Raw genomic sequence first — 22,507 nt, 5'->3', positions numbered from 1 at the left:
GCATGCACAACCCTGGGGGTGGATCATGCACACATGCTTCTCGTGAGCCTCACTGGTCAGAGCTGGTCACGTTCGGGCTATGAGAGCAGCGGCAAGTGCAGGCGACAATGCTTGTTTTCTGACAACTTGCTACAGCCATTTTTTTCTGCATTGGTCTTGGGACAAGACAGAATTTGGGCAGAGAGGTACTTGCTGGCAGTGAAAACTAAAACCACAATTAGAGCACAGAGATGAGACAGCAAAGCCTTCTCCTCTAGGGTCTCCAATAACCAGAGAGTGATTTGGCCCCACAGCCCAGCACCGATGCCCGGAAGGGCTTCTCCCAGCTTGGGTCGTGGCGGAGACCCACAGCAGAGCCCTGAGGCTGTTCCAGGCCAGCTGGAGCCCTGGGGTGGGGCACTTCAATGCTGCTCATGGAGCTCATGGGAAAACCCAAAATGGTGACCCACTACCCAACACTTTCCACATTTCTCCTTCCCCCAGGACCATGGTGGAACTGGCAGACAGTGGATGGTAAAGAGCCACCCAGTGGTATTCCAGACCCAATGCCCAGGCTTAATGCTCCTCAAGTGTAAATATTTTCTCCAGTTCTGGAATCTCTTTGTCTTTCTGTTCCATTGGGGGCTTGCCTGGAGGATTAGGAGAGGGAAATGCTGCCACCGTGTTTTCTGGTGGTTACTGGGAGATGATATCTGGGCATGCATGAAGAGTTGTAACTAAAGTAGGTGATGCATTTTTTTAACTGTCACCAGACATGGACCCTAAGCCACTTCTCCTGTCCTGCCTAAACTCTAACCTCTGTGTTTGACCTAATTCTCTTGCCTTCTTGCAAGGTGCAGGCGTTCCTTTACTTAACACCTTGGGGCCTTGAGTTTATGCAGTTTCAGCTCTATTCCAGGAAGACGCTCTAAGCGACAACTGCCTAGCACCCAGATGCTCTGAAACTGACCAGACTGGCCCAGATCGCAACCACGAGACTGACACCTGCACAGACAGGTGGGGAGTTGGACTAAAGTAACCTGTGCTCATTAACATCATAACTTCCCCTCCTCTGGGACGGGGTAAGCAGCCATTTTTAGATCATGCGACATATGTAGAAGCATGATTTCCAACCACGCATGTGCAAGCTTACGCCTGCCTCTACATGCGACAATGAAACCTCCCCTTTGAATATTCATCCTTTACCCCGAATAAAGATACCCACCTCCCTGTGCTTGGGGGGCCATAGCTTTGTGAAATTATTCCCTACCATTTCCATTTTTCTTTGCTGCATGCTGCAAAGAAAAAATCTGCTTTGGGAAACAACTACTTCTGGTGCAGTTTGATTTAACTACCCAGAAGGGACCCACATCTGGTCCGGTAACATAATCACACTTCTGCACAGCAGGCATTCCTCATGCTGGATCAGAGCACTGGGAATCCCCACCAGCGCTGAAATATTTCAGATCCACATGCCCAGCCCAAGCTGAGGGTGCACTGTATGCACTCTTCCTGACCATAAGGAGTTTTGAAAATAACTTTAAAAACCAAAGGATTGTGAACACTATCAGGGAAACAAAATGAAGTGGTGGCAAAAGATTTAAAGCAGCATCACATGTAAGGTTTCCTTTACCCCACACCTGGCCCACAGCCTGGCCCCACCTGTGCACGTGCTCTGAACAGATGGCCCAGAGAGAGGGTCACAAGTCGTTGGCTTCTGGATCAAACAGATGCTCTCCAGCCGCTCCCAGCCAGTGCAGGGGCTGCAGGGAAAGGCGACAAGATGAGATAAGACGTCCCCTAAATGTCCTGGCATTTCTGAGTATGGATGGTGGCCTGTAGAAGGCAGCCCCAGGCCTGATCAGCCAGCAGACAGATCCCATGAAGGGCTGATCTGGTCATCAGGAGTGGATCAGGAAGAATGGCTTTGGGGTCTTTCTGCCTTCACAGGGACCCCGGAGTCAGCTGGGCCTCCTAGGAACCTCCCACTCTCTTTCCTTCGGGCTGAATATGTAGCCATTCAAAACCTCAATTTCCTTAACCATAAAATAGGAATAATATTCCTATTTCCCAGGCTTGTGACAGCACCAAAAGGAGGCAGAAAGTGTAAACATCGACACCTTTAGTGGGTCCTGGTTTTTCATTGTTTGCTTTTGATTTAGCTGGGCTGGGTATGCCCCAGAACCCCCACCTAAGCTGAGAACAAGAACCTTTCATGCAGGCATTCAAATGGTCATCTAATAAACAAAGAATGTTCTAGGCCCTAGGATAATAATCAATTAAGCAAGAACTCTGTCCCACCCCCAGGGTCAGCTCTGCACAAGATAAGCTACATTAGGGATGAGCAAAATAGGGAGTGAGAAGCAAGAAGCGATGCAAAGCCATGGGTGCTCAGAGCCCTGGAAAAAGTGGGCACCAGGTCTCCAGGGTGGCCAACCATTGGGACAGGTTCAGCTGCCCTTCGTTACCCAGGCTGTCCCCAACCTCAGTGTGCCCACATCCACCCCATTGCTTCAGGCATCAGGACCACGGCAGGGGATGCTGGCACGTGCCCCTTCCCACGGAGACTCTCGCTGTATCCCTGGATCGGTGATGCCAGTTGCTCTGGGTACGGAGCCTGGCACTGTTAGAGGGTCCAGAGCCAGAAAGGGAAGAACAGGAGCAATGGCGGAGGGAAGGCGGGTGCAGAGGCGAGGCGCGAGCACAGAGCCATTCTTTGGAGACTGGGGAAGCAGCCGCACTCTGACTTGGCTCCACTTTATACTGAGCACCTCAGAAGTTCAACCCAAGTTGACTGAGAACCCACTAAGTGTCAGGTCCCGGGCTGGCAAGGCTCTGAGGGTGAAGGTGGGGCAGAGGTGGGCCCCGCCTTCTGGGAGCTTCCAGCCCATTGTGGGATTTTGAGGGGTGGGAGGGTGCCATTTGCGCCATGCACAGCTGACCAAAGGAGAGGCGTTGGCAGAGCGCTCCAGGGTTCAAGGAAGGAGGTACCCCAGCAGTCCGGGAGGGGCCAAGAAAGGTGACGGAGACAAGTGGCATTTGGGTGGGCCTTTGGAGAGAAGGGAGGCCTTCCGTCTCAGGTTCCTACGGTCCATGTGATCTGGGCTACACATGCAACCCTTTATTGTTTAAAGAGGATAAGGACTGGCATTTACTGCAGTCACAAAAGGACAGACACTGAAGGATTCCACTCGTATGAGGTTCCTAAAGTAGGCAGATTCAGAGACAGGACGCAGGAGCGTGGTCATCAGGGACTCGGGGACCAGGAACGGGGAGCAGCTGTTTGATGGGTATAGTTTCAGCTTTGCAAGATGAAAAGTTCTGGAGACGGGCTGCACAGCAACATGAATACACTCAACACGACTGAACTGTACGCCCAAAAATGGTTACGATGGCAAATTTTATGTTGTATGTATTTTACCACAATTAACATAAGCTTTTGAAAAGCTAAAACAGAAAATGGCATATGCTGAAAGCCGCCACATGCTGGCCTCTGGCGTGTAGCTGTCCTTTGGAAGTTCGCTGTTTAACAGGACAGACAGATAAACGCATGGGGACGTTGGGGAGGAGGGGGCACAGGGGGCGCTGCTGTAAATGGAGTCAATGGCATCAAGGAGCCAGCCCTTTTCTGGGGCAGTCGGTGGCCAACTGCTCAGTGGAGGAGGGAAGGGCAGGGATTTCTATCAGGCCTAGCACCCCACTGGCACCCCTGTCCTGAGAGGTGCTGAGTAAAGAACCGCCCAGGAGTGACACTGGGGGTGCAGCCCCATCTCCTCAGTGTCAATGTCTGCGTGAGCTCCCACCCTTCCTGCCCTGGCTCTCAACCATCCAGTCACATGCCCTGGGCTCCAGGCCAACAGCACGACGTGCTCCTGCCCTCACAGGCCCTGTGCTTATCACCTCTGTGAGCACCAGGAGGCAGGGTCTGCCTGTCCTGCTCACCGCTGACTCCTCAGCACCCAGTTCAAGGCTGGGACACAGCAGCTGCTGAACTGATTGCTTTAGAAAGATGAACTGGGCCTTTCCATGGAGTTCCTCCCTCTCACCATGCCCACAGCCTGCTGGTGTCACCTCCCCCAGGCAGCCCTCCCCCCTCCCTTACTGGAAATAATAACCTCACCCTCAAGGGAGCCGCAACGCTGTGTCTGTGCCTGCCTTCAACATTGAACCCACTCTAGCCCCCTAACAAGGGTTGATACTCCTGCCCTAGAGACTAGGGGCGGGGGCACCAACATTGGGACACCCACCACAGACTCAGCCCAATTGGGGTGGGTATTACTGTTATCACCACTGGACAGACGAGGAAACTGAGGGACAGGCCTGTTACACAGCTTGCTCAAGATCACACAGCACTAGACAGCTGAGCAGGTATTGATCATGGACTTCAAGACCCGGGCTCACTCCGGAACCCTGTCTGAAGGGGATCCTGGGCTGCATCATCTTTGCCCCAGCCCCAGCAGAAAGGTCAAACATCGTATCCACGTCACAGAGATCAATGGAGCCCAGCGGACATTAGGCCGTGGCCCACCCCAGACTTGGCCACCGCGATGGTGGGTGGTTCCATGTGAGCCCAGGTTCAGTTCACGCTGAAAACATCCTGCCTCAAATTCAGTCCTCTTTCTGCCCTAGAGCTTCCTGTCCATGTGGGGTGCCCTGCAACCCCACTACCCTCACCTCCCCCAAAAGTATAGGAGAATTAGTATCTCCCACCAACAACCTTCCTCCAGGGGGATGGGAGCTGGTACCCGAGTGTCCACTCTACTGTCCTTCAGACGGACGATTCTGGAAGGCCTTCTACACACCTTTCATTGGAACTGAGCACTGATTTCCCAAAACACTTACCTTGAGGACAGCATCCCCCGTTTCTTTGACTTTCCCTCCTTCCCCGTCTCATCTCCCTGCTCACTACGCTTCCTGGCATCGCCTCAGCAAAAACCACCTGCACCCGAGTCGTTGTCCCAGGCTGTGCTTCTGGGAGCCTTCCAGACAACTAGAGACCCCAGACTCCCCTTTCTATATGAGGGTTACTAGTAACCCCTGAAGTGAGTTAGTGAGGTTGTGAAAATTGGGCAACCGTAAAGTAAAATTAGAGCAGAGCTTACTGAGCTCTCCAATTCAGCTTTCTATGGAGAAGGCTGGCCGCCAAGCAGTGCCGCAAAGCCCCCACTGTGCACGCCCAGTGGCAGGTCACGGGAGCCCCACCATCCTCAGGAGGGATATTCTGTAGTCAACATATTCTCAAGGTGGCCTTGAGTCAGTCACGGCTTTTAAATCATAAAGTACTCTAAGTTTGAATGACAGATCAAAGAGATGGTCACCAATCCTCTGACCCTCCTACATTGGGAGGTGGAGTCTGTTTCTGCTGCCATGGAATCTGTGCTGACCTGGGACGACTTTGACTAAGAGTATGGCAGATGTTGACGGTGTGCCAGCTCCAGGCCCGGTCTTTAAGAAGACTGGCAGCCTCCCCTCGTGCCCCTAGAGCCCTGAGCCGCCATGCAGAAGCCTAGCTACCTGCCTGGAGGCACCATGTGGAGAAGGCCAGAGACTACACAGGGAGTGGAGGAGCCCAGCTGAGCTCCCAGCCCAGCCGTCCCCACCAAGGGCCCAGGCACATGAATAATGCTGTCTTGGGGTCTCCAGACCAGACTTGCTGAGTGCCACCACACGACCCCACTCCATACCACATGAAGCAGAAGAATCACCCAGATAAGCCCTGGCTGAATTTCTCACCCAGAAAATTGTGAAAGAGAAAAACAGAATGGTTGTTGTTCCAAGCCACCGTGCTTTGGGGCAGTTACACAGCAAGAGACAATTTCGCTTCATCACTATTGACTGAGTCTGCAGTGTGTGCTGATACATATTTACATCAAAAGAACTTGAGGCAACGATCTTCTAAGAATTGCTTTAAGATACATAGATATCACAGTTCAAATGAGTCATCGTACCCTCTCATCAAAGCAGACGTATAACTCGCCCAAAAAACAGCTCCTTCAGCAGCCCTCACTGGTCACGTGTCATCTGTGAACCTGTGCTATTTATAGAACTTGCAGTGGAAGTGTAATCCCACTTCTAGGCTATTTTGAAATCTATGGATCATCGTGTGATAATGCAAAGTTGTATTTATAAGCTCGTTATTTTCACTTGCAAATTAAATTACAAGCACCCCATCAAGAGAGAAAGTAGCACAGTGTGGAGGTTAAGAGCAGGGGCTCCAGGGCCAGCAGCACACGTTCGAATCCCAAACCCTCCATTTCTTCCCATGCGGAACTGGGAGAACAGTAGAAGTACTTCCCAGGGATGTGAGAGTTAAATTAGTTGATGTGTGCAGGTGCTTAGGACAGTAACTGGGCTGTGATAAGACCAAACAGGCCTATCGCAACTTGTGTATTTTGTCCTCCTCAGTTTCGTGTTATCACCTAGTTCTTTCTCCACCAAAACATAGAAGCCACGTAGGAGCGAGACGGGAAGTCTGCCCTATAGCAGTTAGCAGAGATTTCACCCCTAGCTTGCCTTCAGGAAATCTCTGGAAATAGCTGATAGTTATCCAATGAATGTATACTTCCCTTAAAGACCTGACATCCTCTAAACCATTTCTTCAGGTACAGATGGCTCCAGAGCACCAAGTCCCTGGCGGTTTGGGCCCAGAGAGCAGATGTGTCAAACTCACCTGGCGCCAATTCCTCGCACCCCTGTCTCCTTGCTGGTTTCCACGGCGAAGTCATCCAGGGACGCACGCAACAGGCCTCCTGTGGCATCCTCCAGCCTGGGTGCAAAGAGTGTGTTCTCAGAGCGTGACAATCTCTGAATCCAAGAAAGAGGCTTAGGCTGGGCCAGGTGTGCAAGACTCAAGTTGGCCATTTGCACATGCTTATCATGGTCTGAAATTTGGGAGATGAGACAAACATAAATACACAGCCGAATGATGCTGGCTCCCTCGCTCTCATGGCAGCAACACATCACAGGCTCCCAGGCTCTGTTCTCGCTTTCCTTTCTCTGCCCTGAGAGGCCTGCTATTTTTCCTCCTGCTACCTCGTGGCGTTCCTGTGATTAGCCTGAGAACACAAGTCTTCCTAATTTGCACTCGCTAATGAAAGAAACCTCAGAAATACATGAAGGAAGAGACGAGATGCTCTCCCTCCGCCTGGAGCTGACAGCACTTGGAGGCAAGGTTGTGATGGTGCTAACCCAAGATAATTCCCGGGAATGTCACAGCGCCAGCACAGCCTTGTATAAAATTAACTGCCACCATCGGCTCTGCTCGCTGCCTTCACAAAACTGTCCTCGCAAATCCTCTGTAACACACGGGTCTGAAATTTCCAGGTCATGCTCTGCCCCGTGGAACACAATCTTTCCTCTCCACACAGCTTAGTTTCCCTGGTAATAATACTTAAGTTAAGGTCCAGTGTTCTGACATATCAAAATGTATCAGATGCCTGGAGTCCTCCAGCGTTGACGCTTCCCTCTCTCCCTTCATGCAGGAGACGTAATAAATGACTCTAACCCAGTCCCTAACTTGAGACTATGGACGTGAGTGACTCTCACCACTACTACCCATGTCGTTCATAAGAACTTGGGATCTGATGGAGTCTATAAATTAACTAGCTTTATACAAAGCCCAGTTTGCATTTTGAAGAAGGAAAATGATGACTATCTTGTGACCATCTGTTCCCTGCTAAAAGTGAGAAGGAAAGAATGCTCGGGCAATGGTGCCTGTGCGGCTGCAGATTTGTGTGTGTGTGTGTGCATGAGCATACATCCAAAGCGCGAGGAGCGTCTCCACTGCGAGCATGCCTGTGGGCATTTATTTCCTCAAGCAGACGCCCCCTCTCCTACCATGGTGGCTGGTTCATTGCCAAGGCTATGCCCACTGAAAAAGGTAGGCTTTAAAATACTTCTGAGATCTTTCTGCATCTATGAAGCATTTGGTATCATCACTCACATATGGTGGGCAAGGAAGTAAAGAGCATCTAAGGAATCTGAACACAACCCACAGCTTTTGCACAAATTCCACAGCATCTTACTCCAGAGCTTGGACCCGTTCAGACGCAGAGCAGCAGCAACGGTCACATCGACACTGATAGCTCATATGGACTGATGCTCATTAGGTGCCAGGCCATGGTAGGCACATTTTCTGCACTGTCTCATTTCATTCTCACAATAACACTGTGGAGTAGGTATTATTACACCCCCTTTATAGATGAGGAAACGTGAGGCTAAGAGAGAATTAATTTGCTCAGTGTCCCAGGGCTAGTGAGGGGTCCAGCAGGACTCACACTCAAGCCGGCTGACTCCACAGTCCACACCCGAAAATCAAGGTGCCAAGGACACGGAGACAAAGACAGCAGCACGGGAGATTCACCTGAGGCAGGCTCAGCCTTCTGATTGCCAGGGCCCCAAGGGACAGTGACCTTGCGCTTAATTAGGTGGATATTAATACCCACGGGGGACATTCTGGGGAGAGATGGCAGTGGCAGGGTCTCAGCTCAGAGAGGTTTAGTGGGTTCGAAGGAAGCCTTTGTTCAGAGGTTGGGGGAACAGAAAGAAGGAGCTGTCCCCAGGGGAGGGGGGCTCATGGAAGGTGGCAGGGGATGGAGAGCCCCAAGGGCCTGGGTTCCAGGCAGGACACTGTCCCCAGCAAGAAGCTGGAGGGCATCAGGGCTGTGAGGAGGAAGCCGTGTTAACAGGACAGGGGCCACCCGGCGAGGTCAGGTTATGAGGGCACAGATGTCAAGCACTTATGTCAGGCACTCAGCAGGGGGCTGGCCAGCCTGGTGGGGAGCGCCATCATCCTCATTAGGCCTCAGCTTAGTGGGCCTCAGCTGGGGGGACAAACAGTGATGGAAAGATCAATCAGCACGTAGGAGAGGCAAGAGTAGATAAGCTTTCAGGAAGGGAAGGAAGAGCTGCCAAGAATATCCCAAAGCCACTGACGCACTGAGGGCAGTGGATGGTTTCTGTCCACTGGCCATGGTGACTCACAGCATAGCTGCGGCTCTGGGGAGGTAGCTGACAAATGTCCGAATCGGTCTGGATGGCGAGGGCTAAAGTCTAAATTAGTTACAGCGTTTCAAGGGCACATGAGCATCCAGAGCCAAGGGCCGTGAGGAAAAGGAAAAGGGAACCAGGGGGAGACCGGGGCAGCCCACTGCAAAGCTGCAGAGTCTTACAGCTCATGGAAGGGCTGAAAGTGTTCCTATAGCCCTGGGCCGCCATCTGAAAGAGCCGAGCACTGGCCCCTGGGCCCCTCCCCAATGCTGACGGATCCTGCCTGGTTTAGTCCTGAAATTACGCACTGCTAAAAGCTCGGTGATTTTTCTCTCTCCCCAGGGAACCAAATATAACCATAAAGTAATATGTTTGTTGAGGCAATTCACAGAAGAATGACTAAGAAACATTTGGAAAATGTTCACCTTCTCAATGATAAAGAAATGCAAAATGAAACAACAGTGCAAAATCATTTTTATCTATCCAATGAACAAAGATAAACATGATATTATCTATCCCAGCAAGGAAGCACCGAGCCAGCAGGAGATCCTGGCATGTGAATGACGCTCAGGGAAATACAAGGGGCTTAAAAAACCCCAGCCTGTGTCCCAACAATGACATTTCTGAGATCCAGCATAAAAAAATAATACAGAATACCGAAACATTTTTTTCCAGTGACGCAAAATTATTTACAATGTTAAAAAATGAAAAGCAAACTTAAAACCAAAATAGGGGAATGATAAAGTAAATGACTGTATTTCCACACTAGTCATCCATTCATTCATTCAAAAGACATGTATCGATCACCTCTCATTCTTGCAGAATCAGGCTTATCTTGGTGGTCTGAGCCTGGAAAGGGACAGGAATAGCACTGCAGGCAGAGGCCACACTAAGCACAGGGGTCCCAGAACCTGAGCTGTCCTCATGTGTTCAGCAGCCTGCAAGCCAGCAGGCAGTGTAGCTGGAAGGCAGAGTGGAGGAGTCATAGCAAGAAGTAAGCCAGGGTTGGGGCCAGACGCGCCATCCTAAGAAGTCTGGGCCTGTCCCTGCAGACAGCAGAGAGCCACTAACACATCTTCAGTGTGGAAGAACATGAGTGTATCGGTGCTTCTGAAAGGTCACCGTGAAGGCTGAGAGCAGGGTGAGTTAGAGGGCACGTGACTCCCAGCAGCAAGCCCACTGGAGAGCATTTGGTGACAGCTGAGGTGGGCAAAGAGGGTGTAGGTTCACACTGTCCCAGGTTCTTGCGGGGGGGGGGGGTCTCAGTTGAACAGGCCAAAGATCATGGAGGAGGGAGTTATAAGAGAGGATGAGAGCAATCGTGGACATGCTGAGTTTGAGGACGTATAGGGCCATCAGATGGAGGTGGCCAGTTCTCAGCTGGATGCAATTACTAAAAATGGCATCTGCAAAGAGAGTTTGCAATATGAAGAAACTTTTTAAGAGGCAAAGAAAAATTGTCTAATTTTTCCAAAGAAGACATACAAATGGCCAACAAGTACATGAAAAGGTGCACAACGTCACTAGTCAAATGCAAATCAAAACCACAACAAGATACCTCACACCTGTTAGAATGGCTGTCATCAAGAAGACGAGTAACAAGCGTTGGTGAGGATGTGGAGGAAAGGGAACTTTTGTACACTGTTGGTAGGAATGTAAATTGGTGCAGCCACCATGGAAAACAGTTTGGAGGTTCCTCAAAAAGTTAAAAATGGAACTTCCATATGATCCAGCTATTCCACTTTTGGGTATTTATCCAAAGGAAATGAAAACACCACCCCAAAGAGATATCTGTACCCCCATGTTCTTTGCAACATTATTCACAACAGCCAAGACATGGAAACGATCTAAGCGTCTATCAACAGATGAACAGAAAATACACATATACACAATGGAATACTATTCAGCCACAAAAAAGAAGGAAACCCTACCATTCGAGACAACATGGTTGGCCCCTGAGGGTATTATGCTAAGTGGAATAAGTCAGACCGGGAAGACAAATACTGAAAGTTCTCACTTATATGTGGACTCTAAAAAAGCTGACCTCATAGAAAGAGAGAGTAGAGTGGTGGTTGGCAGGGGCTTGGGGAGGGGGAAATGGGGAGATGTGGGTCAAAGGGCACCGACTCCCAGCTGTAAGATGAATGAGTTCTGGGGATCTAACGTACAGCATACTCATCCTAGTTAACAGTACTGTATAATATACTTGAAAGTTGCTAAGAGAGTAGCTCTTAAATGTTCTCAGCACAAAAAAATACGGTAATTATGTGAGGGGATGGAGGTGTCAAATACCTTATTGGTAATCACTTTACAATATATAAGTGTATCAAATCATCACATTGGACACCTTAAACTGACATATTTTGTATGTCAATAATATTTTAATAAAGCTGGAAAAAATAAAATAGCATCAACCCAGCCAAAGAAAAATTGTCTAAAAGAATCCTTTTACTGGCAATGTTAGATGCCTGAAAATTCCTATAATGGTGGAATTTGCAGTGTGAGAAAACAGTATATTATGAGCAAAATAGGCTGAGAAGGACTAATTTCACAAGTGGGCCTGTGGAGTCTTTATAAATATTTTATGATCGCTGATAGCAGGCGATAAAAGCAATAGTGATGATGTTTCACACTATCTCGCCCATAGCAGGTAAGATATAGTTGATTTACATTTATCATCTCCAGCTCCCTGGAGACATCCTGGAACCGCCACCCTGAGGTTCAATGAAATATTTAGATACTAATTTGGTTTTACTGCAAATAATACGTCACCTTTATTTTCTGTGTTTGGTTCTGCATCCGAACGCTCAGAGATGTTGCTTCCTGGTTGAGGCCCCATCCGGGGACCCCACGTGAATTGGCTGCCATCAAACAAAACCCCCACCAGCAGGAGCTGCCGTGACTACTCACACCAAGCATCGAACGCCAGGCAGGGAGCTAGGAACATCACACACGCCGTCCCGCTGGAGCGCAGTGCACGGCCAGGGTGCTCAACGGAGGACACCAAGCTCAGAAAGGGCAAGTGAGTTGCTCAAAGTCACGCAGCAGGTAAGTGGCACTGTCCCAAGTCTATTGGACTCCAGGGGCCACATTCCAAGCCAAGGGTTCTCAAACTTTTATGTGCGACCAAATCACCTGCGTTCTTTTTCAAATGCAGCCTCTGGTTCAGTAGGTCTGAGATTCTGCATCTCTAGCAAGCCCCAGGTAACGTGCATGCAGAGACCGCTCTGTGAACACGAAGACTGAAACTGCTGTGTTATATTCTGCCCTTTTATAACCAAAGAAGATAGACTGCTTAGAGATCAACAGCCCGTGTGAGAAACCTAGCACTCAACGCCAAATCTCTCTGAAGATTTGGCGCATGTCCTAAAGCGCATGTTCCGGCAAGTTTCGGAAGGCGGTCCGCACGGGTGAAGGGCGCAGGCGCCCCGCCCACAGAGCTGCAGGTTCAAATCTCAGCCCCGCACCAACCCGCCAGCGCGTTACTTCTCCAAACTTCAGTTTGCTCCGCCCACTAATAAGGGTCCCTGCCTCCTTGGGCCGCAGGACAACTGCCGTGTGAGAAATCAGTATATCACGAACATAAATGAGATAATTTGCGTAAGGACTTGGTGTAACGCCTGGGAAGAGTACCAACAACAATGACAAATAGTTCCATAGCACTTTCTAAATACTCAAATCTTAACTCTCTTATGTAATGCATAGCCTCATTGTAACTAATAGTGTCTTTCCTAATTATATCAGTAATAGATGTTCACTGTTGAAAGTTTGATAAATACTGAAAAAATACACAGAAGAACACACAATCACCCTGGCACACCTAACTCACAAAGGTGGGAACAGACCCACAAAGGTGTTTTGTCTCCTTGTGATGCCCAGTCCTGGACCCGGTGTAGCTTATTTGCATATTCTTTCTTTCCTGTTTTATAACGTTAAAATTAACCAGATTGCTCTAATGGTGTCCATACTCGTGCTATCCAATGCAGGAGGTACATGTGGCCGTTTGTATTTAAATATGTTAATCAAAATTACAAATTTTGTTCCTCATCGGCACTTACCACCTTTCAAGGGCTCAGTAGCTACAGACCGGTAGGGACCCCACCCTGAGTGGGGTAGATATTTCCATCATCAAAGCCAGTTCTGTCAGATGGTGCTAGATATGGTTTCATCTCATGCTTTTCCTCACTTAGCACACCTTCATGTCATCATTCTCCAAAAACTGATTTGCATGTCTCAACTATATAGACGCACTGTGATTTATTTCACTAGTCCTCCTTTTGGATATTTATGTTGTTTCAAATGGTCACTGTTATAAATAATGTTCTAGTGAACACTCGTGAGCATAAACTTTTGTGTACTTCTCTATTTATGACCTTTGGATAAATCTCTCTCTACAAGTAAAATTAAAACCCAAAGGACATAGATTTTTTAAGGCTTTTGAGATATATGCCCAATTGCCCTCTAGAAAGATTGTATCAATTTGCCCTCTCAATATTTTTAGTTTAGCATTTACCAATCTAAGAAAAAATATATATTTCATTTTAATTGTATTTCTTTAGTCATTAGGGAGATTTAAAACTCTTTAAATGTGTCTGGGTCAATTATATCGATTTATACAAACTATTTCATGAAATAACCAACTTGCCACACTGGAGGTTGAGAATAATGTCTACTTACCAGCTACAACACGGGGCGAGCTCATCTTAGCATTGAACCCGTGCTGGGCAGAGCAGAGGCCCAGCAAATATTTACAGGTCTTGCCCGAGTCAGTGACAAACGTGTGCTTTTTCCCCGTGATGCTGCTTGTGATGGTGAACTTCTTTCGCTGAAAGAAACAAACACAGACTTTCCTGTTGAACGTCCATATCCATCCCGCTGCAGCACACACTCCAGAGAGAAAGCGAGTGCAGGAGCCCCAGTTCCATATCAATTACCAGGCATCCAGCAGTGTATGACAGATGTTGTCTGACTCTGGACCAATATTTTTTCTTAAAGAAGATCCCTCTTTTTATTTTTTCCTTCATTCATAAATTGAATGTTTGTTTACGGGGCAACTGCTATCTGGGAAGGAGTGTGCTGGGTGAAAAGAATATAAACTGAGTCAGGTGCACACTCGGCCCTCAGCAAGCAGTGACCAGAATCCTGTGTCATTTTGAAAGGCTCTTAAATATACCTATAGTTTTCAGTGTACAAATTCCCAGAAGTTGCAGACAAACCCTCAGCTGGCAGGGTTGTAGGACAGACAGAAGCACTGCATGTATACTCCCATTTCTTGCTATATGTGCCAGCACATAAGAGCTTTCTGGGTATTAATTCATTTCATCTTCAAAGCTACAGAATGAGGCATGTCCTGTCATCATCCTCATTCTGCAGATGAGGAAACAGACCAAGAGCTCTCAGAATACAGCAGGAACTGAGGTCACATCACCAAGAAATGCTTCCCACATTTATACCTCCCACATACACAGTGATAATATCTGTACAGCTCACCGGGATGAGCCAGAAATTACTGTCTCTATGGGGTTATCTATATGGAGCTTCATGGAAAAAGTCCATAACTTTTTGCCATATGTAATTCTAATAAGAACAATCAAATATAAAGTAATAGAGATGATATTAAATATGAATTTATTTATAACTTTCACATAAAATCTCTATTCTAGATATTCTAGATATTTCAATAAGAAACTTGAGCTTACTCCTATGAAGATCACTTTATAAATACAGGATTTATGCCTGAAACGCCTGATTTTCTTTAATGCTGATCCCTTTTAATTCGTGAACATCACCATTTCTAAGAAACTCCATTCACACAGTCAGATATTAACAAAAGGCAGCTAACCATTCACTGCTTTTCCTCTGAAAAACACCTTTTTACCATTAACCTAATTTTAGATAATTTGAGCATTCTCTAAATATTCTTTTCTTTTATTGACAAATGTAATGTTGAACTTCCTTCCACTAACCTAAACAGATCGTGGATCCAATTGAACTATACTATATCCAGCATTTTTTAAAATAATGTATTTTTTCAAACATTCATAGAAGCTACCTTACTAGCGTTAATAATTCTTCTTTAGTATTCAAAGTATAATAATGCCTGAACTCCACTATAGATCATTATATCCACCCATTTCTAAAGTTGAATGTTTGCTTGGAATCCATCCACTTTGTCAGTACACACTGATACGCTTTCATACAGTCTTGACAATTTCGTTCTAAGTTCACTCAGGTATTAAAAAATTTTAGATAAGTTTTTAAAAACCTGATAACTATTTTTTAACAAATCTTAAAAGAGAGAATCATTCACATACACACGCACATCCCAATCTTTCTTCCCGCTCATAAACTCTTGACAAAACTCTCCTTTTGGACACCAATGCTCTAAGGTATTAAAGGCCACAGAGAATGGAATTCTGATCCCATTTCTTGCCATGAAGCTGAAAACAGTGTTGACTGCAGTGGTTTCAATTTTTTTCCACTTTGATAACATCATTTAATGGGAAATTCGTATCCGCAGGCAAACTTTCCCATAGGCAAGCCACTCGGTGAATAAGACAATGCATAACCTGAATATCAGGGTTTTCAGCACAAACATGAAGAATTTATTTACATCTCTGATGTTATAGTACCAACACACTCAGTGCTTCTGGAACATCATGTTTGTTTCAAAGCATTGGTTTCCCACCTCAAATATTTCATCCCCAGTGGTTTTATCGTTGTTGTTGTTTGTTCACATGCTAATTTGTTGGTTTGGTTTGAAACATCTTTTTGCAGAACGATAATATTCTTCTACAGGCAGATTTGCCGTAAAGCTAATGAAGCTGAAGGGACTCTGGAAATGTCTTCACATGTTTTTATAAAATGTGGAAAGTAAGATGCTTAATCACTTAAGACCACTGACTCTTCTTTCCACTCCAACTCCTTCCCACTTCTTCTCACCATAGACAGTGTTGCATGATGTGGAAGCAGATCTCGCTAAGGAGAAGTTGAAATGGGGATACATTTAGTGTAGATTCAGTAGGGTTTATTTACGGGGTTTGAAGTCTCTTCTGTATTAGTTCCTCGCCAGCCATCCCAGAATACTCCGTCCATTGGGCCAATTCATCAAAGTCTCAGCATAAAGGTATAGGGCCAGTGGCCATAGGAAATTGACCATGCCTACAATACCTGGCACCAGGAGTACGTGGGGTCAGCGCTGGAGGGGAACAAGGTTTGAAACGTACAGAGCCAGAGGCCAGTCTGTGGGAAATTTCTTCAATCATCAAAAATGAAAAACTGTAATTTAATTCTCAAAAACACCCAGACAAGTGGAAGTTCTGTTCTAACACAGATATACTTTGTAATTGCACATACTGCATTATCAATGCACGATGCAATACCTGTCTTTTTCTTGTGGGAATCACACGAAATAGAATTTATTAGGTTTCCTGTGTTAGCAGCACGGAAACCTATAGGGTGCCACGAAGAGCAAGGATGTCTGTGCAAAGCTGTATGTTTTATGCATCTTATCAGTAATAAAAACAACTTTCAATCAGTCAGGCTAGAAGAAAGACTAAATCATATTTCTATCCTCTCTAGAGAAAATGATATTACAAAAGTGTCATCACATGAAAAAGTAATCAGAGCATACGCCACCAAAAATTTGAAAGGAAAAAAGGAATCATAGAGTTTATCAGGGAGTTAATTAATAAAAATACTTTTGCGGGTATTTGTGATTTCACAGTATTTGCTCAGCTTTTTAAAATTCACAAGTTGTGGTGATTTCCTTTCTCATCTTGAGTGAATATTCACTTGCAGGCTGCCGTTCATAATTGGAACTTTGTATTCTTTTCCTTAAAGAAAGCCATGCAGAGCCCCGCTTTCCCCCTTTGCTCCCCAGACATTTTTACTACTGCTAATAACCGAGAACAGTTGCTAACATGGGGGGGTTCATCTTTCAACAACGAACGCTTTCTCGATTAACTAATCTGAATTGATGTCGTCTCTGTTGCAGACAGGCTGCCGACGCATCTACAAATCACATTCTTTGAAGGTAGCATTCTTCTTCATTTCCTTTGCTGGTTCTCTCCAGGCTGGCAAGATGAATGTCTGCAATTGTTCAAAGCATTTTGGTTTCCGCTACTAATTAGGCAAATTGAACCCAGCTTTCCGAGCTTGCTCTTGTATCATTCACCGAGTTCCCCGTTTTCTGTTTGCAGAAGCATGACGAATTCAAGTCATTTTCTGTGTAAGATGCCTGGCTTGTTTTGTGGCAAGAAGCTGGTGACATTACTTCACATGATGACTTTTCCATAAAAAGAGACATTCATGCTGAGGAAGAGGATGGTCATGAGGGCATGGCAATCCTAATTAGTGACAAGGGTCTTTTTAAGTTTGTCTTATGAACATGATGACTTTCCAGCTTTAATCAAGAAATTGTCTGTGGTCGTGGGGAAAAAAATATCTGTAAAAATTAAACCAACTTAAACATAAAGTACTTACTTAAGGGGACTGTTAAACTTTATGGCTTCAAAGAATTCTCTTTTTCAAAATTACTTTTTAGGTTACCTGCATTTTTACAAACATTTTGAAACAAATTACTTTGGAAATTGTGAACAATTAAACATGAGATAAAGAAAATAGGAAGCAATGCAATAGTATTGAATAAATTCAATAACTAAAATTCTTCAAGTAATCTCAAATTGAATTCAAGTAATTTGAGCCATTAAAATTCTGAAAAATTCACAAATATCAATATCACTTACTTTAAGCTATGGTCAAAAATATTTGGGAAAACGTCAGTTTGCTAATATTATAAAGCCTATTTTAATGAACTCAATTAAATTATACTCACTTATTTTTAGATGCAAGCTTTTTTTTCTAAATACAAAAAACACTTTAATATGAAATTCTATCAAGAATCATACTTTAATAATATAACTTCAACAGCACAGATGGAAGAAACAAAAACATTGAGAAAATGAATAAAACCAATTATGTTCAACTTCAGAAATTCTAATATCAGATAGTGATAACAAAAACAGCCATCTAGTCAGTAGGAAACATTTTAAAACCATAAGAGAAAATTAAATAGAAAGAAAAACTAAGTTTTTTCCTGGGCCACAAGTTGAAGAACTGCATGTTTTATAATGAACTCGTTGCTGGAGTGATAGCTTCGTGCCTGCGATGGTCCACAGGACAGGCAGGCAATGGAGCTCCTAGTTACCACTCTCTGCAGTGGGGACACACACAATGTTTTGTTTTGGGTTGTTGTTTTGGTTTTTTTGGATTTTTTTTTTTTTTTTTTGCTGAGGAAGACTGGCCCTGAGCTAACATCTGTGCCCATCTTCCTCTACTTTATATGCAGGACACCTACCACAGCATGGCTTGCCAAGCAGTGCCATGTCTGCACCCGGGATCCCAACTGGCAAACCCCGGGCTGCCAAGAAGCAGAATATGAGCACTTAACTGCTGCACCACTGGGCCAGCCCCTGCACACAATATTTTTGATGCCAAATTTATTGTAACTAAATTCAGGAAGTATAAATACTCCAGGAAATAATGTTCCAATACAATTTCAAACACTGTACTTTAATAGGGATTTTTTTGTTGTTGTTTTTAAAAGGCTTTTAAACTTTCAACAGCTGTCAAAGGTTGGCGGTCCCCAGTGGCCCGTGGCTCACCTGAGGCCCATGGGAGACAGGCCAGATGCCTTGGCACACTGTGCACAAAGGGAAAATGAAAAAATATCAGGAAAATGTTTCCAAACCATGCAGACTCCACAGCACCTACAGTACGCTCTCCTCCCCCATTTCCCACTCTGACCTCGCTCTCAACTTCTGTGGCTTCTCCAAATTAAGAGAATTTTACCCAGAGAGAAGTGTAGCTCTCTAGAGTGATGGCTGTCCGTGGGAGTGTTGGGGGACTGCGCGAGGGATGGTTGAGAAGAAATGGCCTCCTGGGGACTCTCAAGTCCCCTGGTAGACTTCTTCCAAATACGCCACAGTGCATCGGAGTAGGCTAGCTGACGGGCTGTGAGCCTGTCTGGTTAGGAGGAGCTCTCCTGACTCATTGCTCTTTACAGGGGCAACAGATCAAAGGACAATGAAACACGGTCACTGATCAATGAGCTCCACTCACGCAAGTCGAAATCTTCCAGATTTCTCTCCACTGAAACCGCAAAGTTGTAATTCTGCTGTTGTTTTTCACCTCGTACACTATGACACCCTTGGCACAGATCCCCAGGGCCATCTCCCCTTCTGGCCTTGTCTTCTCTGGGAGAACTCGATGAACCAGCACACCGTACTCCGGGAGCTGCTGAGTGACCTGGAGCAAGAAAAAGGCCAGTTTAGAAAAGACTGGCACACTGGTCTGAAATAAAGGGCTTCAAACTATTCCATGAAAAATATCTTCAGCTGTTCTAAAAAAAAAAAAAAGAGTATAATTGCTAAATAAGTTTAAGAAACACTGAGCTACACAGATCTCCTTACTACAGAAATTCTTGGAATCTCTAATACAAGAGCATTTTTCTTTTTTTTTTTTTTGAGGAAGATTAGCCCTGAGCTAACATCTACCATCAATCCTCCTCTTTTTTGCTGAGGAAGACTGGCCCTGAGTGAACATCTGTGCCCATCTTCATCTACTTTATATGTGGGACACCTGCCACAGCGTGGCTTGATAAGCAGTGCGTAGGTCCCACACCTGGGATCCAAACCGGCAAACCTCGGGCCACCAAAGCAGAACATGTGAACTTAACCGCTGCACCACCAGGCAGACCCCATTTTTCTAATTTTTTAACCCAAGGAATCCTCTTTTCATGGAGTGCCTAAAACAACATCCAGAATACAGTTATTATGAATATGATGCAACAGCATAATAATATTGTGAACAAGTTTTTAGAGTTCAGACTCTTCTTGGTCATCTCAGTGTAAAGGCTTCCTTTTCCCAATCACGTCAATCAAAGTCTACTCCAATATTGTCAGGTCCACCCCTTCATTTTACAGATGGAAAAGGCCCAGGCACAGAAGGCAACCTTTCAGATGGTTAGCGTCACTGCTAAGTGAGATGAGCTGTGAACATCCTGCACAGAAAATGACCAATCACTGGCATTTCCTACCATGTGGCGGGGCCTCAGTGGTCCCCACAGCCCAAGGGCTGTCCTGAGCTTATCAGGTTAGGAGACTGAATTTTGTCAGGGGCCTGAGGGTCAATCAGAGTTGAGGACTGCATCAGGCCAACCAAATTCGTAAGAGAATATTGTATAAACCTAACACAAATGCTGTTATGTCTGGATGGTAGTCGCATCTCTATCTTGGTCTCCACCATCTTCATCTTCACCTGTAAGACGCCAGTCCTCATCAGAAGATTGAGGCCCTTGGACTCACAGCAGGAACATCTTGCTCTAGGCATCTGAAACCCTCTCAGAAGGGTTTCATTGGTGAGACCAGGTGTCCCATCTCTACACGTCCACGTCTCCATGCTCTGCTGGGGGCCTCCTGTGTCCCCCTCCTCCTCCATTCTCTGTAGCTGTTGCTGGTTTTCCTCTTGGAGGGTCACTTCCTCTCCAGGCTCTTAGGGCCATCTCCCCATTTTCCCTTCCCCCTGCATTGAGCAGCAAGGTTTAGACGGGACCCAGGCTTTGCCATCTTCCAGCCCACGCAGCACCCTCCCTGGACTGAAAACAGTTGCAACAAATGGCTGGTTTCTAGATATTCATCAAGAGGGTCACAACAATTCATATCCTTTGACCCTAAAATTCCTCTCCAGGGACTCTGTCCTACAAAAATACACTGAATAATCAAGACAGACCCTTCTCATAGTGACGTTCAGAGCAGATCACAGTGTTGGGTTGGGCGACTAGCCCCGGGAGGTAAATGATTTCCTAAAGTCAGTACCGTCTTAAAGGGGATTATCAGGAAGCCTTTACAAAGGGTATTTTCAAAGCATTTGTACTCATCTGGGGAATGCATATGTTATAATGCTAAGTGGGGAAAAATACCGGATACAACCAGTATGATTTCGACCACGAAAAAAAGAAAAGAAAATGTTTTGATAGAATAGCTCACCTCCTACTTATGTGGAAAAAATGGTTCCATGGTTGAGAAGTTTGGAAAACACTGAGTTAACCTGAACATGCTGTTCTGGGATTAATATGCTAATGTATTTATGAATCTTCCAGACAGAGTATGTTATTCAGCGTTACCCAAACTGGGTTTCTGCCAAGCCTCCATCTAGTGTGAGATGATGAACTAGCAAAATTAGTCATCAGTGAACCGCAGGCCAATGGGCACCATCTGATAACGACAAAGAGGAGCCAGGAGGAGCTATAATCAAATGATCCAGGGACTGTTTATGGAGTAACTGGGGTCTGTGATGGGGTCCAAGGATTCAGGGCCCTCCCGACATTTACAACCTAGTAGAGGGGACAAGGAATGTACAGAAATGACTATAACAGAGTGTTTTAGCAATCTGTGTCAACAACGCTTGAAATATTGCCACCTCTTCTCCCGGTAAATCCACTCATGAGATTCCATCCCCTAGGAATTCAGTAGAAACGCAGCTCAAGATTTGTGTAGAAAAAGTGCTAATCTCGGGATTGTTTAAAATAGTCCCACACTTAAAATAATTTATGTGCCAAACACCAGCGTATTGAGAAAAAATTTAGGGCACACCATGTGTTGATTTAAAATAAACTTTCAAAACTTTAGTGAGATGGGATTATAAAAATACACAAAACTGCATATATAATGTAAAGCCAGTTTTAAATCCCTATGCATATACACATGTGAATGCACAGAACAAAGAGAGGAGGATAAATACGCCAAAATGTAATTGGGCTATTTCTAGGAGGCAGAATCATGAGCAAACGGTTACTTTCTAATCACGGAAGAAAGGACTCTGTTTAAGGAACGCTCACCCTAACGAGAAGGGTCACAATGTGCTCTGGGGGTTTCCAAGCCCCCTCCAGTTCCTGTGTCTGTACCCCAGGCGGTACATAGCATTGGCAAGCCTGACCAGCCACCAAGAGGAACCGAAAGAGGAAACTGATAAGATTGCATGCAAATGAAATCAAATCTATTCAGTGTTCTCTGTCAAAGACTGAAAAAACGTCTCCTGCATTTTTGCTTATGAGATGGTGACTTCCTTTGCAATCACCATGGGAGGGAGGGATACTGTGAGCCTGGCACGCAAAGCAGGGCCCTGGGGAGAGGTGGGCAGGCACCATCAGCCCTGCCGGAGCTTCCAGGAGGGCCAGTGGGCCCCTCCACTGGCTCTGTGGTTCTGTGGCCACTCTCCATCACATGTGTGCTGATGGCTTTGAAGTTCCCACTTGTCCCTTGTCAAGGGGATGCTGCATTCTCTTGACAAGGAACACACGTGGCGGCTGCACTGTGGGATGCAGTGCGCACAGTTCTGCTGGGGCTTCTCAAATGACACGCTTGCAGGTTTATAGCGTGCTAGGTATTGCAGACAGTTCTAAGCTACCGACCGAAAGGAAAGGCAGACCTCGCCTTGGCAGTTCTGATTTCAAATGCCCGCCTCTAATAAAGACAAGAAA

The 22,507-nt window shown here is 45.9% G+C and overlaps 1 protein-coding gene across 2 annotated transcripts in view; it reads right to left on the bottom strand.

Moving 5' to 3' along the window:
* FRMPD2 (FERM and PDZ domain containing 2) overlaps positions 1 to 22,507 on the bottom strand; it is a 119,224-nt gene that overhangs the window by 36,415 nt on the left and 60,302 nt on the right. For both annotated transcript variants that reach the window (XM_070493502.1, XM_044759592.2), the window contains exons 14-17: positions 19,090 to 19,275; positions 13,645 to 13,792; positions 6,650 to 6,860; positions 1,642 to 1,742 (exon numbers count right to left, since the gene is read on the bottom strand). In XM_070493502.1, coding sequence (XP_070349603.1) covers positions 1,642 to 1,742; positions 6,650 to 6,860; positions 13,645 to 13,792; positions 19,090 to 19,275 — 646 coding nt within the window. The remainder of the gene's footprint in view (positions 1 to 1,641; positions 1,743 to 6,649; positions 6,861 to 13,644; positions 13,793 to 19,089; positions 19,276 to 22,507) is intronic.

The sequence above is a fragment of the Equus asinus genome, chromosome 2 (genome assembly GCF_041296235.1).
Source record: "Equus asinus isolate D_3611 breed Donkey chromosome 2, EquAss-T2T_v2, whole genome shotgun sequence".
NCBI classification, from domain to species: domain Eukaryota; kingdom Metazoa; phylum Chordata; class Mammalia; order Perissodactyla; family Equidae; genus Equus; species Equus asinus.
The sequence above is the reverse complement of the archived record's forward strand: the minus strand, read 5'-3'. Positions and strand labels throughout refer to the sequence as shown.